At 45.2% G+C, this 19,971-nt stretch overlaps 1 protein-coding gene and 1 long non-coding RNA gene across 8 annotated transcripts in view; one reads left to right on the top strand and one right to left on the bottom strand.

Annotated features, from left to right (window-relative positions):
- Positions 1 to 11,771, bottom strand: part of TBC1D1 (TBC1 domain family member 1) — a 116,684-nt gene extending 104,913 nt beyond the window's left edge. For 4 of the 6 annotated variants that reach the window (XM_075420685.1, XM_075420689.1, XM_075420688.1 and 1 more), the window contains exons 1-3: positions 11,569 to 11,771; positions 8,466 to 8,675; positions 2,787 to 3,302 (exon numbers count right to left, since the gene is read on the bottom strand). In XM_075420685.1, the coding sequence (XP_075276800.1) occupies positions 2,787 to 3,203 (417 nt within the window). In that variant the 5' untranslated portion in view covers positions 3,204 to 3,302; positions 8,466 to 8,675; positions 11,569 to 11,771. Of the gene's footprint in view, positions 1 to 2,786; positions 3,303 to 8,465; positions 8,676 to 10,625; positions 10,745 to 11,568 lie in introns of all 6 variants that reach the window. The other 2 variants (XM_075420686.1, XM_075420687.1) reach the window with 2 other exon arrangements.
- A 122-nt stretch (positions 11,772 to 11,893) lies between these two features.
- The window catches only part of LOC142361400 (uncharacterized), a 28,787-nt gene continuing 20,709 nt past the window's right edge, over positions 11,894 to 19,971 (top strand). The window contains exons 1-2 of one of the 2 annotated variants that reach the window (XR_012763982.1): positions 11,894 to 12,118; positions 12,844 to 12,901. This is a non-coding gene — a long non-coding RNA (uncharacterized LOC142361400). The remainder of the gene's footprint in view (positions 12,119 to 12,843; positions 12,902 to 19,971) is intronic. The other variant, XR_012763981.1, reaches the window with a different exon arrangement.

Genomic DNA, 19,971 nt, shown 5'->3' with positions numbered 1-19,971 from the left:
AGGCAGCAGTGTGCCCAGGTGGCCAAGAAGGCCAATGGCATCCTGGCTTGTGTCAGGAATAGTGTGGCCAGCAAGAGTAGGGAAGTGGTTGCTCCCCCCTGCACTTAGCACTGGTGAGGCCCTACCTTGAGTACTGCGTTCAGTTTTGGGCCCCTCACTACAATATGGACATTGAGGTGCTGGAGCATGTCCAGAGAAGAGCAACAAGGCTGGTGAAGGGCCTAGAGAACAAGTCTTATGAGGAGTGGCTGAGGGAACTGGGGCTGTTTAGCCTGGAGAAAAGGAGGCTGAGGGGAGACCTTATTGCTCTCTCAAACTACCTGAAAGGAGGTTGTAGCAAGGTGGGTGTGTCCATATCTTCTCCCAGGTAACAAGTGATGGGACAAGAGGAAACGGCCTCAAGTTGCACCAGAGGAGGTTTAGATTGGATATTAGGAAAGATTTCTTCACTGAAAGAATTTCTTCACACCAAGCATTGGAACAGGCTGCCCAGGGAAGTGGTTGAGTCGCCATCCCTGGAGGTATTTAAAAGACTTGTAGATGCGGCACTTAGAGACATGGTTTAATGATGGACTTGGCAGTGCTAGATTTATGGCCGAACTCAATGATCTTAAAGGTGTTTTCCAACCTAAATGATTCTATGATTCTAAAATTCATTTCTTCTGAAGTTGAACATAAGCTACAGCAACATTGTGCTAAAATCTTCATCCCAACTCATTCGTTTTAACAAACAGCTCACTCAGTTTGTAACAAAGGTATACAGTACACTTCTATGCTTTCAAGCTAGGTATCTGGAAAACAGGTAATGGTTTGCTCCTCTTGATAAATACACCAACACCAATTAGCTACAAGGCATTGTATGACAATATCCAGAGCAGAGTAACAACACCCTATAAAGCATAAGAGACTTACTTAAAAGTTAATCAGCAATCCCACTGAATATCAGTAAAACAGGCAGAGCTTCACTTTAGAAGATAGGAACACTTGGCATTTCCATCATCCTTTTGTTAAAACATAGGTCCACAAATGCTGATTAGATGTCTACCTCCTAATTAGGAACACACCTTGCAAAAAAGTGAAGAGAAACAACCCTTGCAATAAAAGCAAGTTAAGAGACAAGAACTCAATTTCCTTTTGACGTGGAGGGTAGTTTTTGAAAGGACAGATAGCTGTGCAAATATGGGGCTAAGTAGCTAAAACAGGTATCCAAAAATTCTGGGTGTTGTCTCCAAAAACATGTAGACACAGCTGAAAATTTAACTAGAGACTTATTTTGTTCTCTTTCATTTCCATCATGTCTGGGAATTCGATCAAACACGAGAAAAAAGTACTTCAATCTCGTGTTGCAAAAGAAAATGTCCTGGAGGTGATCAGTGTTGCGTGCTAACCATTATCCTGTAAAATCCCAAGCCACAACAGTAAGTGTATAAGCAAACTGGAAACTGCATTTACTAGCTTCTACTCAATGCAAAGTCCCAAAACATCTCTTCCTTGTTTCTGCTCCCTTACATACATAAATTTCTACATTTTAACTTGGCAGGATTTCTCGCTTGAATGCTTATGATTTAAAACGTATTTGCCTTCTAATTTACCAGAACTGCTTTTTTATCTGGGAGGGATTTAACTAAAGCTGTTTCCATACGTTTTGAGCTCTAAGCTTGAGACTACGGATTTGGAACTGTGCAATGTTTTGCTATTGGGCATGTTGGCATAAATCCCATGTGCGGTGTATATCCACATAATACCTCCAAGGTGCTTCAGCAGGACATCTCCTGTGAGTCAAGCAAGCAGCATGTAGCAAGATGCAGTTTTCTAACATTATAACTAGAGTCTACACTCAAGTGGTGAAGGATATGTCACTGTTTTGTAGCCAGTAGATCACAATAGCTTTGTGCCAAATCCTACTCACCTCACTCAGTCACAAGAGTTATTGTCTCCTGTCACTCTCAAACAAAAGAAGAAATTGACTGGTTTTAATGCTTTTACCTTTTCAGAAAAGACACAACTTGCTCCTAGGAAACGCAGCCCAAGCCAAACCTCACCCACGGTGTGAGATGCACACACCCCAATTCCATGCAGCAGCAAGCCTGCATGTCACCAAGTCACAGCACTGCGCTGTGGTCTCTCGCCTGTTCTCCAACACTACGTGACAGGCTCTGTGGCGTACAGAGCTAGGAAGGGGCTTCCACAGCGTCCTGCGGTTAGTGGTACGCTACATATGGAGGATCCACCCTGCCCCCTCCTCCTTCTGAGGAAGGAGGTATCTCTGTTTTCCAGTCACACAGGTCTCAACTCAGGAAAACAGAAATTTGAGAGGTCTGACCGTAGGATTAAAGTTCACAGTGACTCAAGCGTGAAACCCTAGCCCTAGTGACATCAACAGAAAAACTCTCACTGGCTTGAGGGCCAAGATTTCAGTGCATATCCCAAACTGAAGTGTTTTTTAAGCCGACTAAATTCAGGCTCTGATCCTGTAGGAGATTTACACAGCTTTCACTTCACACACTGAGAAGTTCAAATTCAGCTGAACCATTAGTATCAAATAAAGTGATGTTGGACAGTAAGTTGTAGCGAGAACCGGTCTCTAACTGTAAATACAACCTTAAGATCACACATTGCAGTGAAAAGTTTCAAACAGCATGAAAGCAATTCCATTTTAAAAGAAGCAGCATCAACTCTTCCACATTTACATTATACTATACAAAACACATGAGAGTAGAAGGAGAACAAATTCTGCAGTATCATTCTGAGGGTTGCTTACTTTGTTTTTTTTTCTTTTTACTTACTTTTGTCTGATCATCAGCTTTAAATACATAGCAGATACTTCGTTGATTTGCTGCTCCGTCCTTTATCAGACAAGCAAAGTAGCTTGGATCATGGCTGTTGTGAATCAGCTTGTGGACATGCTGCGGCTTGTATTCAAACAAACTTGAGCAAATCAAAGGATCCCACTGCTGGATCTTCCCTGTGTCTGGTTCACATCGCAAACTCGCTGGTGAAACATAGAGTCGGATTTGGCTGACGCTAGGTTCTTCTTTGGCAGACTTTGTACTGAGTGTCCGGATCTCTGCCACAATCCAAGGCAGCATGGACATGGTGGTTAGGGAATGGACTGGCAGAGAACCAACGAGCTGGAGACTGAAACTTGCTGGGAAATCACTAGGTGTTTGACATTTTTTAACTTTAAATGTTATTGGCTCCATTTTACAGTCCTTTTGGGAACCGGCACTAATTCACCAATATTTCAGTTCCATGGAATGATGATATCTGGATGGTTCCTTTGATTAAGGAACAGAAGAGTTCTGAAAGCAAAAGAAATAGTTATGTAGGTGCTGGAACCCTATTAGAAACGAACTGTCAGTAACACAAATCTATTAGAAGAGACATACTGATCACCTACCATGACCTCCCTAGCATGTTTCCTCTACATTAGGCCTTAATATTTCAGGTCCAACAAACATAATAGTACTAAATACATTCTCAGAAAAAAAGTTAGCCCTGACTTAAAAGCTGATTTACAATCCTTGCTAAACCATCTAATAAGTAACTGAACTCAAAAATGCACATTCTTTCTAGCCTGTGTCTGTTTCACGGGCAGGTGCACGTGGATCATACTGGCCTATTTCAATCCTATTATCACAGAAAGAACTTAGCTGAGCTACTCTGACCTTCACGACAGTCGAAGTCAGCACATACTGAGACGCCTCCACTTTTGAAAAAAAAAAAAAAAGAAAAAAAAAGGTCATATTTTTTGTTCATAGGGGTATGATTTTGAATTTCCCTACTAACATGGAGTTGTTTCCTTGGGTATAGTTTGGGTATGGTAATCATGGGCTGTTACCAACCACTTTTTCATTAAATAACACCCCAGAAATTGCTGTCACCTGAAAAAGCTAGCAGGAGGCAACTGACTGAGTGCTGATAAACCTGTCAGATAGCAGAGATGAGCAACAATCCTTATGGCACCCTACTAAAAAACAGAAGATGATTCACAATTCTTGACTGCATTTTAAGACCTGTCAGCCAGCCAGGAATACTTAAGGTTTTCCACATTGACATTGTATCATTTTCATTTCTTAAAACATCAAATGGAACCAAGTTACACACAACCCTGTTACACCCAGCACCTACTGCTACTACGGTTATTACATATTAGTATTTTTAGTAACAAAATCCAATAATTACATCTATCAAATTTGTTTTGCAAAATATAGCGTATGAAAACACACAGACTGGCATTTGTTATGCTACCATCCTTTAACTCCTCATTAATTGAATCTGCTTTCAGCTGTTGCATTATTTTGTGCGAGACTGATGAGAAGCTGACAGGCCTATAATTGCCTGTGTTTAAATACCATGACACTAGTTTACCCTCAGCCTTCTGAGAGTTTCCCATGAAAAGACCTATTAAAAACAACATGAGCAGTCCCAAGAACTCCTTACAAAACATTTTTAATTACATTTGAACAAGTATATAATAAATTGAATCTGTTTACTGTGGCAACACTATTTCTTGTCTTTGTTCATCTACAAACATGATCAAAAATAGAAGTACTTTTCTCATGAGTTTTCATTACACTTTGTCCTTTATTTCTCCTTGTAAAAATATTTTGAAACTGAGTTTCTGACAGTGCCCCACCCTGCTGAAACTGAAAGGAAATTTTAGGATTAAAAAAAACTTAAAAAAAAAAAATTAGCATGGAAATTCATTTTGAACTAAACAAGTGTTTAAAATGCAACCAATTTGCGAATGTCCGAGTGGGGAAAAATGTTTCTGCAGTAACTGGCAAACTGTAAAAACAAGAGAACTGCAGAAACCACATGTTTGGAGTACATTTACTTTTTTGGAACCTTTGCATCTTTTGACAAATGAAGTCTGTGGCAACATTACCAGTTCCAAGGATGCCAAATTTAGCAAAAGAATCCAACAGTGCAGGTCTTAAAAATACTATTTGAAGAAATAATCATAAGTAGCATTCTAGATGTGTAAACAGTTTTTTAGAAAGCCTTTTTATAAACCTCTGTGTGTGTGTGTGCATGCGCATAGGAAGTGTGGGAAAAAGGGCCATGAAAACCCAGAATTTCTATGTCTCATTTCAATTATACTACAACTCTTTTTCCATTATTGTTTGCTTGTTTCACAAACAAGTAAGAAAACAACCACCTTTAAGATGAATATAAATGCACTGCATTGCATTGTAGGGGAACACAGAATCACAGAATCACAGAACGTTCGGGGTTGGAAGGGACCTCTGTGGGTCACCCAGTCCAAGCACCCTGCCAAAGCAGGGTCACCTAGAGCAGGCTGCACAGGACCGCGTCCAGGCAGGTCTCGAATATCTCCAGAGAAGGAGACTCCACAACCTCCCTGGGCAGCCTGTTCCAGGGCTCCGTCACCCTCAGAGTGAAGAAGTTCTTCCTCATGTTCAGACGGAACTTTCTGTGCCTCAGTTTGTGCTCGTTGCCCCTTGTCCTGTTGCTGGGCACCACTGAAAAGAGTCTGGCCCCATCCTCCTGACACCCACCCTTGAGATATTTGTAAGTCTATATTAGTTCCCCTCTCAGCCTTCTCTTCTCCAGGCTGAACAAGCCCAGCTCCCTCAGCCTTTCCTCGTAGGAGAGATGCTCCAGTCCCCTCACCATCCTCGTAGCCCTCCGCTGGACTCTCTCCAGTAGCTCCTCATCTTTCTTGAACTGGGGAGCCCAGAAATGGACACAGTACTGCAGATGGGGCCTCACTAGGGCAGTGTAGAAGGGAAGGAGAACCTCCCTCGACCTGCTGGCCACACTCCTCCTAATGCACCCCAGGACCACATTGGCCTTCTTGGCAGCCAGGGCACACTGCTGGCTCATGGTCAACCTGTCGTCCACCAGGACACCCAGGTCCCTCTCCACACAGCTGCTCTCCAGCAGGTCCGCCCCAAGCCTGTACTGATGCATGGGGTTGTTCCTCCCCAGGTGCAGGACCCTGCACTTGCCCTTGTTGAACCTCATCAGGTTCCTCTCTGCCCAACTCTCCAGCCTGTCCAGTCACGCTGAATGGCAGCACAGCCTTCTGGTGTATCTACCACTCCTCCCAGTTTGGTGTCATCAGCACAAACAGCTGACGGATAGCAGCTTCAGGAAACATTTGTACACCTTCTTGACACAGACTGCTAAACACAAGTATCATTATAGTTTTGCATCTGTCAGGAATTAAAATTGTCTCTTCTTCTGTAACACACTATTACAAATTTTTAATCCTTAACTATAACAACGAAAAACATTTCAGCAACTGCAGAGAAGATTGGATTCGTTCATAACTACAATGGTGTGCAGCCTGAAACATAAAAATTGAGTTTTTAGCTTTTAGTGTTCTTGTCAATTAGTGGCATGCACAATACTCTTAGGGTAAGAAAGTCTATGAAAATTCCACTCTTAGTTGAAAACAGGAGAACTGAACTACCATATGGATGATGACCTATTAGCCACATACTTATTGTAACCATATTTCTCAATTGTGTTTTCTCAGAACTCTTTTCAAGAAAATGCAGTTAAATAAAATGCATGTAAAAATACAACAAAGCCATCGTCATTTAAATCAACTTTTCAGGGAAGAGAAGTGTCATTCAGAGTACCACTATCTATCATGCTCTTTTACCCTAGACCTACAAGGCACTGCAGCCTCAAATAGGAATAGATATTCCAATATAATACATTATTTTGCATGCTTGCTCTAAGAACTGCACAGTATTTAAAAAAAAAAAACCCAGCTTGATACTCTGTCATACTTCAACAAACACTGTATTGCTGGAATGTATTTAATATAAATCCAAAGGTTCTTGGCATTCATCTCTTTTTAACAAAATAAACACCTTGCAAAGTCAACAGTATAAATACTCCAACGTCTGCATTTTTTATTTCTAAAGAAAAACAGTTAATACTAAATCAAAACAGTTAACTAGAAGTCAGAATGTCAGGGTTTTTTCCTAACCTTAAGAAGGGCTAGAAGTGCAGTTTCTCAGAGCACAAATTTAGCAGCATCAGAAGGTCTCCTTATCTAACCCATATCGTTCTGCACATTACCGTTCTGTGTGTTCCAGCTCCCTTTTCCGCCATGCTTTGTTTCTTCCTCCTGTTATCCTTATCTTAACTTACATGCAAATCCCATTAGAAATTATACCAATTTCATACTGCCAGTGCTAATGTCCTTTAAGTTTACAGCAAGGACTAGGTTTTACTTCAAGACCATGAAGTATTTGTGTACATGCTTAATTTAGACCTAAAAATAGTTCCGTTCATCAACAGGCCTATTCCCAGCCATAAAATTAAGCACACATTATGGCCAAAGAGTGTCCATGCTCAGAATTTTGGCACCTTCACCCATCTTTGGTTGCCACCACTCAGTTCACCCCCTCCAAAACTTGGCTCTGCAGGTGCCATGCTGGTTTACCATCCACGTTAGTACAGTAGGCTTGAACAAGCTTCCTCTTCCTCCCATGTGTCTGACTGATTAACTCACACACAGATTTTCAAAGCAAATGCTTATTTCACCTTTAATCCAAGAGAGAATAGAAAAGGTATGAAAATAAAACCGCATACTTGTTTACTCCCGCCTAAATGTTGATCTTCCCTTGACAGCTCAAGTGCCATTCAGCTCCGTTGCTCTGGGCTGGGAGAAGACTGCCAGACTCTGCTCCGCACGCAGCCTGAATGTATCCAGTTGTCCTCCCACTGCTCACGGACATAACTGGGACAGCTCCTCATTCTCCCCTCCACTGGCATTTTCTGAAGGATCTCCATTGCCCTTGGTCTCAGAGCTGAGAAGAGCTTGAGTGGCACTCCTCAGCTAACAGCTTTGCTGCTGTCTGAGAAACGTTAATATTCTCCAAACTGTATCTTAATATTGCCACTGTTTAACCTGCTTTGATTTCGCTGTATTTGCTCCATCAGCACAAAAACAGCGAGGCAAACGGCAGCACATGTGATATTTACACAAACCACACTAACAAATCTAACCCCACCTTCTACACTAGGAGATACCAGATGGACTCATAAATGTGAAAGACACACATGGGAACATACATGTGCTCTTGTACTCAACTTCTCTTTCACTGTGATCAACCCAGCCATTTCTCACAAGCGGAGAGCAGGCTTAGAAAGCATGCAACATTATGATGATAGTCCTATTCTAGCAAAATCTGATACTGTGGGTTTTCGTATCTATCTATTTATCTATCTACCTATCTACCTATGTGTATCTCAGGCTCTTGTTCTCCCAAATTAATTTGTATTCTCATCTTTTTATGTCACCAGAAACTAAAAAGGACGCCTTCAGAGAGAAGTCACTGTGATGGCAGGACAGCGTGAAAGGGACAGCTACAGAAACTGATACTTCTGCCATTCTGAAACCCAGGCTCTCCCTGCGTGAAGATCTAAGTCTAAGCAGCTATGTGCCATGCAGGAAAGCATTCCTCAAAACTCACCTTCTCTCAAGAGAGCAAAGACTTCATGAGGACAAGTTACAGGCGCTGGGTGCCATTCGGTTGGATGGGGCCAGGTCAGCTTTGAAGTTAGGAAGCAGAATCTTGCGGGGCACAAAGAGCAGACTGTGTTATTAACCTGGGAGGGTGGGGCACTGGAAATCAGGTTTTGGCAGCTGGGGCAAAACCAGGCAGATCTGGGATGGACTCCGACTGACACAGAAAAAAATGAAAAGAAGAGAGAGAGATTGTTCTTAACCAAAAGAGGACACAGAAATAAAAAAAAAAAGGCAGAAACTACAACAGTGGTGAAGAGTTACCCTTCTTCTGTTGTTTCTTCTGGACTGGACTAAATTCATTACAGAGATGCGGCCAAAAGTTTCAGACTCTTGTTCAGAACATAGGTAACTACCGACCTAGGCAATCCTTCACTCTCTTCCAATTCTTTCCCTGGTTTGGTAGCAGTGGAACTGCTGGGACCCACAGCAGAACTGATGAGTTTAGAAGATGCTTCAAGCAAGGAAGCAGTCAGAGCTTCCTCACATCAGTAATTAAATGAGGAGTTTGACCGGTGAGCTGTTGAACTCGGAGACGTCACCTTCCTCAACCTTCGCAGTGCATTTGGGAGACAACTGCACAGCTGTTACTCAGTTACCCCACATCAGGCTGCTGACATGACAGCAGTCTTTTTCTGTCAGTTGGTTTTCTCTCTTCCCTCCAAGAAGCTAAGCAAAACTTCCAACCATATAGCAAGGTCTTGTGAAAAACAGCTGGTCTTAAAGAGCACAAACATGTTCAGCTCTTCTCCACACGGCATTAGTGCTGAACCCTGCTGACAAATGGAACCAGAGGCACTGGTACGGACTGCACTTCACCACTGATTATTTTAGCAGAAATATCACACTACTTAAGGATTATGAGGAGCCTTGGCCTGCAGCCAGAGCTCTGGAACGCAAGCCAGAGCTAAATACCACTCCTCTGCCTCTCTGTCTGATCCCTGATTGAGATTTACATTGTCTTCACTCATGCTGACAGAATTCTCTATCCACCTAGCAGGATATATAGAAAAACACAAATGAGAATATGTATTAGGTATGTCATGATATGGTCACTGCTGAGAAGAGGTCCTTTTAATATTGCCATCAATATACATGAAATGACTCCCTTCACTGGTGTCACAACACAGTTTCCATTAGCTCGTTCTATGGGGCAGCTAGTTGCCAGCTTTTTCTTTTTTTCTTGAAGCTTCAAATAACATTTTTGGCCTGTTTTCTATAGTTAAATAAGATTGTTGAGATATCACACCACAGGTTGCTCTCGGTTTTCAAATGGTTCCAATTTAACTCAAACTGGCACTTGGAGTCATGGCACGCCCTCCTGTTGCAAGGGTGTTCTTTTTATCTCGTAGCTACTTACTATCTGCTCTTTCCTTCTGCAGCTATGGCTTGCTGTGAGCAACAGCATGCGCAAGCTCACAAGCCAATCCACTAAAGAAATTATTTTTCATTTCCATTCTTTTTTCATTATACATGCATTAAATGTTGACTTTTAAAGGATTCTTTTCAACGCCATCAGCAGCTTCAGATGTGGCCCTGAACGATGTTCCACCACGTACTCCGAGCAAATAATTTGGTTTTGTGGGAATAATCACACCTAAAACATTTACGGATACAGCCAGCACTTATATCAGTCCTCAAGTAGGTTAAAAAAAATTAGGCTATTAATAAAAAAATATTCCAGCAAAATGGTAATACGTTCTTGATTATAAACACAGAAGTTTAAAATCAACTATCAAATGAAGAAAATAGCTCACTGTTTCTGCCCTTGACACCTGTTGTTATTTCCTTAATAACATCCACAGAAATTAATACACTGATGACTGAGGCTAGAACTTGACTACTTCTGAGTCAGCCTCACACGGACCTTAACAAAATACCGGGCTCTTCTACCACCACAATGCACTAAAAAAATCTCTGTAAAAGAAAGCTTGCTAGATAAATTACACTCTGAACGCCACTCCTTTTTATTCAACTGCATATCCACAGCCAAAATGCTTGCATCCAACTTTCCAGTTAGCCTAATTATAAAGTGAAAAAAAGTGTCCAGTTATCCACAAACCACGGAACGTGTTTCACCTCCCTTCCAGCCTGCCACTTCTCTCACCTGCAGGCACTGCTGCTTAAGGCTTCCAACAGTTCTAGGAAACGAGCCGTGGCGAATTTTGATTTCAGCACTTGCCAGTGTTAAAAGCGCAGTCCCATCCATCAGCTCAGAGGTATTTGCTATTCAGGAGATGCACATTTTTATTAATTTTGACCCACCACGTTCCGTTCAATCTCTGGGCTTAACGGCAGGCACAAATCCCACCATCTGCACCGCTGACGGCTCCAGCAGCAGACCTGCCGTGTCCGCCTCCCGCTCCAACACAACACAGCGCGCCGAGGTGTCGATCTTCGCAAACCCCGCTACAACCATCCACCTTCGTTTCACCCCCCCTCACCAGATCGCTCCCTCGCTAACTTCGCACGCGCATTTAAAGGGCCACACACCCGCCGCGCCAGCGTGCGCGGGTTCTGAGGCGAAGGCCCACCGGGCTGAGGGAGCGCCTCACCCGCCGGGAAGAGCCGCCGCGCCGCGCAGGAGCCGGTCCCGGGAGGGGTCACGCCGAGAGGAAGCGGCAGGGAAGAGCGAGAAGCGGGACGAGCAGCAGACCGCGGCACGCCGGGTCAGCCGCAGGTTACGTTCCAGCGGGTCTTCTGGTCGCGCTGAGGAGCAGCCGGCTCTCCCGGGACCTCGCCAGCCGAGCGGCGCGGCACCGGCGCCCCGCCGTCCCCTCTCCGCTCCCGGCCGGCCGGCGCCTTCTGCCGCCTCAGAGCGCGGGGACCGGCCCGCCCGCCCGCCGGCCCCCTCGCTCCTCGCCTCAACTCCTTCACTTCCTCGAAGCTAGAAAACCGCTCTTCCTCCTCCTCCCCGCCCGCCACGAACGCAGCGCGGCCCCGCCAGCGCCGCTCCCCCGGGCCGGCCCGCACCGGGGCACTGCGGCCCCCCCAACCGCCCCCCGGCCGGGCCCAGAGCTGGGGCCGGGAGCTGACCGGCCGCCGCTTACCTCCGCCTGGCCGCCGCAGGGTGTGCTGGCTGCAAGGAAGCGCCTCGGGCGGGCCGCCGAGGGCAGAGAGCCGCCAACGGCCGCCGCGACGGGGAAGGGGAGGCCACACCGGCGCCTCAGGGCACCGGCGGCAGGGCCGGGCGAGGGGTGCTGCCGGCCGCCTCCCGCTGCGGGCCGCCCCGCCCCTACCTGCCGGCGGCCCAGGCGGGGGAGGCCGGGCCGCACACCCGGCGGCTGCCGCTCGCCACCTCCCTCCGCCCGCCGCAGCCAGCGCCGGCGAAAATAGCAACAGGCGGCGGGTCCCCGGCGCGGCGGGGGCGGGGAGGGACGGGCGCCCGCCTGAGGCGGCCGGCGGCGGGCCGGCGCCCGTGTCGCGACAGCGGGCAGCCCAGGCGCCTTCCCCCGGCCCGCTTCGCCGCGCTCGAGGAGGCTTTCGGCGGTGCTGCCCCGTGTGTCTGCCAGAGCCCGTCACCTCCCGCGGAGGACAGGTCGCCTCGCCGCCGGGAGGCCGGGTGGAGCGCGGGGTTGGCCGACGGTGCGGGAAGAGAAGGTAAGGAGGGAACCGCGTTCGACGGGAGCTTTGCTCCCAGAACGGCGCCGAGTCTTGCACCTCGAATCTCGAGAGTCCAAGTCACAGAATCACTGAATGTTCGGGGTTAGAAGGGACCTCTGTGGGTCACCCAGTCCAAGCCCCCTGCCAAAGCAGGGTCACCTACAGCAGGCTGCACGGGACCTTGTCCAGGCGGGTCTTGAACATCTCCAGAGAAGGAGACTCCACAACCTCCCTGGGCAGCCTGTTCCAGTGCTCCGTCACCCTCAGAGGGAAGAAGTTCTTCCTCATGTTCAGACGGAACTTCCTCTGCTTCAGTTTGTGCTCGTTGCCCCTTGTCCTGTCTCTGGGCACCACTGAAAAGAGTCTGGCCCCATCCTCCTGACACCCACCCTTGAGATATTTATAGGCATTTATAAGATCCCCTCTCAGCCTTCTCTTCTTCAGGCTGAACAAGCCCAGCTCCCTCAGCCTTTCCTCCTAGGAGAGATGCTCCAGTCCCCTCATCATCCTCATAGCCCTCCTCTGGACTCTCTCCAGTAGCTCCTCATCTTTCTTGAAGTGGGGAGCCCAGAACTGGACAGCCTTCTACAGGGTCACCACCTCCTCTGAACCCCCTCTGCGGCATCCTCACGCTTCTTCAACGCGTGAGAAGCCACACATGCATATAATATATATATATAGTAACTGTGAGAGCTGGCACTAGTTGCTCTTTCTGTTGCCAGAGAAGGAATGAACGGATCCAGAGACTTAATTACACTCCCCTGCAAGTGCTCTTCCCAGGTGATCAAGGCACCTTACATTCCCGTTCTGCAAACCGCTTTTGCGCTCAGTTAATTTCAAGTCTTCTTGGCGGTAAGACCGCTGATTTTCTCACTTTTAAGCCTGTGTGCATTTGTAGAATCAGAGCTGTCGTAAGGGAGTTTGCTGCTGCATGTGCGCAGTGCTGTGAAAGAAACAGTCAGGTAAGCTGTCAAATGCAAGCACAATGTTGCCCCAGATTATGAAAAATAAGTCAGATTTTGGTATGCAAGTGCATCCTCTACTTGCGAAATGTATGCTGGTTGTGTCTACACGGCTTTTGCTTGCTAGGTGTACTTTTGTAGGATCACTGACATGTGAAACAGAGCAGCAGTTCCCTCAGAGCACTTGTTCCCAGTCTGTGCTTAGTTCATAGTTTGCTCCTTCTCCTTCAGACATGGGAACAGGTACAAATGCCTCATGTTTTCAATGACATCCTTTACATTTCATGAGAGTAGGAATGCCACCTCTCTGCAAAACATGCCTGTCTTACGTTTTTAAACTATCACAGCTGAGGACAACGTCCTTACTCCAGTTACCACCTGCCAACCCCAGTATCTGACACAAGCATGTCCTTTGGCCCATTTTAAGCCTGCCAGCTGAGCATTGCATGCCTCTAGCAATCATGTTATAGAAGACAGTGAACTGCAATTCCCACCCAGACAGCTCCAGCGCTTCAGCCTAGACTCCCAGTTTCGATTCCCAGATTACCAGCCAGTAATCTTAGGAAGAGTTTTTTTACTGCTTCACTGTTGCATTTCAGAAGGTGATAATGACACAGATAAGGATCCTACAAGACTATTTCTTCCTGCTTGGAAAATCCTTGAACAACAACAGAAGCCAGTATTAGAGCATCACAAATACAAATCGTTTCTTCCTTCTCCTCTTTGATAGCTGGGAAAGAAATCAGACTGTGCTTGAATTCATTCTCTATTATTTTTCCTGTTATCTCTGGCTGATAGGTTTTAATTCTTTGCCCTGCAGAATTTCTTGTCAAATTACTTATGTTCTGATACAATATTTTATAAACAAAATGAAATGCCTTGGGTAAGAACTACACTTATATTGGTTTAATAGTTCAATTTGCTTGAATTTTGAAAAAGATCCCCTTTTTTCATTCAAGTAGACATAAAATATTTCCTTACAGTTAATAGGAGAGAAACCAAACCTGAAGTGTTTATATTTGGTAAACACCTGGAAAAACTGTTCAGGAACAGTCACTCATTATCTGTTTAATCCAGCCAATTTCCATAATGCTTGTTGGTAAGGTGTAGTAAAAATATAGTATCTGAGTACTTCAAAAGGAAAGGAATTTTTTGTATAACATTTGCAAGATTTTGTGATAATTTTATTTTAGAATATTTTGCTTTATTGTTAAAACTAACTTAAAAATCCAAGTAATAAAAATACAAGATATGTCAATGGTTTTAGAAGGTGTTAGTCTGATGTCTGTCACTAGCTTGACAACAGATGAAAGCGTCGTAATAAGAACATAGTGAGATAGAGTGGAGAAATGCAGAGGTCACGGCAAGCATCTGAGGCAAACTCTGCCATGTTCAGCAGTGTACGTGCAAGTGACCATGCATTTCAGTGCCGGTAATACACACTTAAAACACTGCTATGACAGAAATTAATTGGTTTGCAGAGAGGATTTAGAAACAATGCACAAGAAAGAGCTTAAAGCTGTATCAGACCAAAGAAAGAGCATTTAGATATGAACACACTTGGATGCGACTGGTGATAACAAGGGAGAAAACCATGGGGCAAGAAGAGTGCTTCTGAATAGCCATGAGGTAAAGCTGCAACTGTTCCTTACGGTCTGTGCTTAATAGTAGAATGGTATTTTAATGTTATGTAGCTCATGAGCTATGTGAGGTGATATGGAAATGTAGCAGATGGGATTGTGGGTAAAGTCACCTTCTCTTTGTGGTTTTCGCACCTGTCAGGTCTGCAAGATGTGGTCCCCCATTCTCAGGATACAACACCCACACTTTCCTGAAGATAGATTTTCAAGTGCTTTATTTGAAGAACAAAATGTTCACTCAGTCTTCTATGTCGGCTTATCCAGGGTGCAGGAAGACCAAGAGAGTGTTCAGCCTGCCTCCCATGAAAGCTTCCTAATCATCAGCCTCTGGGCGACATAGGACAGCATTCCTTCTCTCTCTTTCCTGCTGGAACTGTTACGTATAGGGGGGAAGTTCCATTGGTGAAAACAAGAAGAAAACCAGAATGGGGGTCATATGCTCTAGTCCCTAAAAAATATACACTTCTATGTGTTCCAGGGACTGGAATATCTGTATTCAGGTGAAAGCCCTGAGCACCAGACTTCCTAATAATGTTTAATTTTCTGAAACAGTAAATCTCTGTTCTTTTTTTTTCCTTCACAGGCTACTTTTTATTTACAGTAGCCTATTAACTGGAACATACTACCACTGCATTAACTTCTTCAGACTGGTGAGGAAAATCAGCCTGGGCTTTCAACATCCCGCAGACATGATCTATAAAAGAACACTAGTTTAACCATTATCTCTTTGACCATTTGCACTTTAAAAAAATGCAAAAAACCTCTCACCACTGCCTTCTGTACAGAACCTGAATACACAGGCTTGTATACGGCACACTATGAGAACATGTAGGCAATGAAGCATCTCTTGTAGGTTAAGGAGGCAAAGCATCTACTCATTTGATCCCACCTGGGGCAGGATTGTAGATCAGTACAAATTTAGGGTGAATGCACCTGGCCGTGGGCAAGCGAGCAGAACTTGGGGCTGCTGTGACTGTGGATTCACCCTCTGAAGTACCATGAGGCAAATGGGAAGTTTTAAATTTCCACCCAAGATGCTTTCAGGGTTGAAGTTCCTCCACAGCTGGGCAGCAGTTGAGCAGTAACATTTTGGATTATGAATCTGAATGCGGGCACCTACATTGTGCTTCAATTGCATTATAAACATCTGTGCTTTTCCATCTGGATCACCCGTAATGATGAATTTCTATTGCTATTATATAAAGCAGTCCAAGTCTTTATTTGTGATTTGTTTCGTGTAAATCTGTTTAGTACCTTGTTAACGGCATGATACTAACAGTTTTGCCGTCCTTTGACTTCAGTGAGCTCTGGATGAAGTACTACATTCTTATCCAATGACACTGTATCTCCAGATACTATTTATATACAGTTCCAGACATTTCAGAAACAAAACTTGAATGATAACTGTTGTTATAGCATGCTTGCCTACTTCATCTGCTGTAGGAATGCGTGCCAGCAATGTTAGTTAGTGATTATCTTTGTAGACAAGAAACTTTCTGTTATCACTGATCGTGAATAAAGACTCAAGAAACAGTTGAGCTACTGTTACAGATCCTGCCTGCTGCTGTCTCTGTGGTTTTGCGCATTTCAGATGTCATGATTAATCCTCCCTCCCCTTCATTCTCATAAAGACATTTGAAAAGGACTTACCAGAGCTTTTGCGAGTATTTTAAGCTTTTGCTTTTGTTTGGAAGCTGCTGTTGCTATGCCATCATTTATATTACATTTTATTTAGGTGGGTGTTAGGATATGATTGGACAGCTTAATAGGCGCATCCCATTATGCACAGTGTTCAGATGGTGCATGACCTCATTTCAGTTACCTGGCAATTGCTGTACAAAAGACAAGCGTTGGCCTCCACTTGGAAGCTGAGCAGAAATACTATCCTTGATGAATTTGTATGCTTATACAGTGCAAAGAAATACTTGAAGGAAAGCAATTCAACTTAGTTTAATTACCTTTGATTACTTTTGTACTTATGGGCAGAGAACAGTTTTGTTGGTGATGATTATTTTTATTTACAGTAAATTTTTAGATTTTTAGATTTATGTACAGCATCCAGGTGCCTTTGGCCACAGAATCCTGAAAGTCCCCAGTCTTGTACAGACTTATGCTGGTGCTTAACAAATGCTAATTTAATAGAATTTTAATGTTGCTGTTCACAGTGACTGTTAAACAACGATATAAAGTTTGCATATTGTTGGTGTGTCAAAATAAAACCCACAGCCACTAGAACTTTGAAACGCAGTAGCGAGCAGGAAACTTCATTTCCTGAAACTCTGTAAGTGAATTAGTTACAGAACATACTTGTACAATATGAAAATAATTCTGTATATATTAAATATTCTTTTACAGTCAATTCCAGTTCTCCTTTTATGATTTGTTGTTATATACAAAAAGTCTCAAATAAGTCCTCCTGCAACTCAAGTACAATACTTGTGTTTTTCATAATATGCTGTGGACTAAGTTCACAGCCTGTAAGGGAGATGAAATGTTTTTACTTCCTTCCAGCCAAACTGTTTCATAAAGTTTACTGAAAAAAATAAAATTCAGGGTTGGATTTCAGTTGTGACTAGTAAACAAACTAATAACCTTGAAGTGAAGTCCATCTGTCTAGTCTTAAAGCAATACTATGTTTGGGGTTTTTTTGGCAGTTTTTAGTACAATGATAATTTCTTCTCAGTCTAGAAGCATTTTCCCCCTAGCCTCATAGGCACAGAATCATAGAATAGTTTGGGTTGGAAGGGACCTTTAAAAGTCATCTAGTCCAGCCTCCCTGCAATGAGGGACATCTTCAACTAGATCAGGTTACTCAGAGCCCTGTCCAAGCTGGCCTTGAATGTTTCCAGGGATGGGGCATCTACCACCTCTCTGGGCATCCTGTTCCAGTGTTTCACTACCCTCATAGTAAAAAAATTTCTTTCTTGTATCTAATCTAAATCTACCCTCTTTCAGTTTAAAGCCATCAAACATTGTCCTATCAATACATGCCCTTGTAGAAAGGCCCTCTCCAGCCTTCTTGTAGGCCCCCTTCAGGTACTGGAAGACTGCTTTAAGGTCTCCCTGGGGCCTTCTCTTCTCCAGGCTGAACAGCCCCATCTCTCTCAGTCTTTCCTCATTGCAGAGGTGTTCCAGCCCTCGGATCATTTTGGTGGCCCTCCTCTGGACCTACTCCAACAGGTCCATGTCTTTCCTGTGCTGAGGGCTCCAGAGCTGGATGCAGGACTCCAGGTGGGATCTCACCAGAGCAGAGTAGAGGGGCAGAATCACCTCCCTCGACCTGCTGGCCACACTTCTGTCAATGCAGCCCAGGATACCGTTGGCCCTCTGGGCTGCGAGTGCACATTGTTGGCTCATGTCAAGCTTTTCATCCACCTGTACCCACAAGTCCTTCTTGGCAGGGCTGTGCTCAGTCCCTTCGTCCCTGAGCCTGTAATGATACTGGGGGTTGCCCTGACCCAGGTGCAGCACCCTGCACTTGGCCTTGTTGAACCTCATGAGGTTCACAAGGGCCCACTTCTCAAGCTTGTCTAGGTCTCTCTGGACAGCATCCCGTCCCTCAGGCATGTTGACTGCACCACTCAGCTTGGTGTCATCTGCAAACTTGCTGAGGATGCACTCGATCCTGTTGTCTATGTCATTGATGAAGATAATAAACACTACTGGTATGGACCCCTGTGGGACACCACTTGTCACCAGTCTCCATCTGGACATTGAGCGGTTAACCACTACCCTCTGGATGCGACCATCCAACCAATTCCTTATGCACCAAACAGTCCACCCATCAAACCCATATTTCTCCAATTTAGAGAGAAGGATGTTGTGGGGGACCATGTCAAAGGCCTTACAGAAGTCCAACTAGATGACATCTGTAGCCTTCCCTTGTCCACTGATTTGGTCACTCCCTCGTAGAAGGCCACTAGGTTGGTCAGGCAGTACTAGCCCTTAGTGAAGCGATGCTGGCTGTCTCAAATCACCTCCCTGTACTCCAGGTGCCTTAGCAGAGCTTCTAGGAGGATCTGTTTCGTGATATTCCCAGGCACAGAGGTGAGGCTGACAGGTCGGTAGTTCCCAGGGTCCTCCTGTCTATTTAAAAATGAGTACAATGTTTCCCTTCTTCCAGTCACCAGGGACTTCACTGGACTGCCATAACTTCTCAGATATCATGGAGAGTGTCTTGGCAACTACATCTGCCAGTTCTCTCAGGACTCTGGGATGCATCTCATCAGGTCCCATGGACTTATGTATGTTCAGGTTCCTCAGGTGGTCTTGAACCTGATCTTCTCTTACAGTGGGAGGGACATTGCTCCCCCAGCCCCGTCTTGCAGTCCATCCACTTGAGAGCTGTGGGAAGACAGATTGCCAGTGAAAACTGAGGCAAGAAAGTTGTTGAGAGCCTCAGCCTTCTCCTTGTCCATTGTTACCAGTTTGCGAGTCTTGCTCATCAGGGGGGTACACTTTCTTTGACCTTCTTCATCTGGCTGACATACCTGTAGAAGCCCTTCTTATTATTCTTTGCATCCTTTGCCATGTTCAGTTCCAGCTGTGCCTTGGCCCTCCTGACCACATCCCTACACAACCGGGTAGTGTCCCTATACTCCTCCCGAGATACCTGTCCCTGCTTCCACTGCCTGTGCAGTTCCCTCTTGCCCTTTGGTTTGACCAGCAGGTCTCAACTCAGCCATGCTGGTCTCTTGCCCTCCTTGCCTGACTTCTTACACCTGGGGATCGAGAGATCTTGTGCTCTATGGAAAGCATCCTTAAAGATCTGCCAGCTCTGTTCTGCTCCCTTGTCCCCGAGGGCAGTTAGTCCTATTGACTAACTTCTTGAAGAGCTGGAAGCTGGCTTTCCTAAAATTCAGGGTCCTGACTTTACTCTTTGCTTGACCCTTGTCCCTCAGGCCTGCGAACTCCACCAGTGTGTGATCACTGCAGCCCAGGCTGCCTCCAGTCTTGATGTCACTGATTAGCTCCCTTGTGTTGGTGACCAACAGGTCCAGTATCCCATCCCCTCTGGTAGGCACGTCTATTACCTTAAGAATTTATCCTCCATGCACTCCAGAAGTCTCCTGGACTGCCTACAGCTCGCCGTGCTGCTTTTCCAGTAGATGTTGGGGTGGTTGAAGTCGCCCAGCAGGACGAAAGCCTGCGAGCCCAAAGCCTCCTGGAGCTGGAGTAAGAAGGCTTTGTCAGTAGGCTCCACTTGAGCAGGCAGCCTGTAGTAGACACCAGCCACAAGATTTCCTTT

This window comes from Opisthocomus hoazin, chromosome 5, assembly GCF_030867145.1.
Source record: "Opisthocomus hoazin isolate bOpiHoa1 chromosome 5, bOpiHoa1.hap1, whole genome shotgun sequence".
In the NCBI taxonomy this organism is placed as follows: Eukaryota; Metazoa; Chordata; class Aves; order Opisthocomiformes; family Opisthocomidae; genus Opisthocomus; species Opisthocomus hoazin.
Note: the sequence above shows the minus strand (reverse complement) of the source record. Positions and strands in the feature narration are given on the sequence as shown.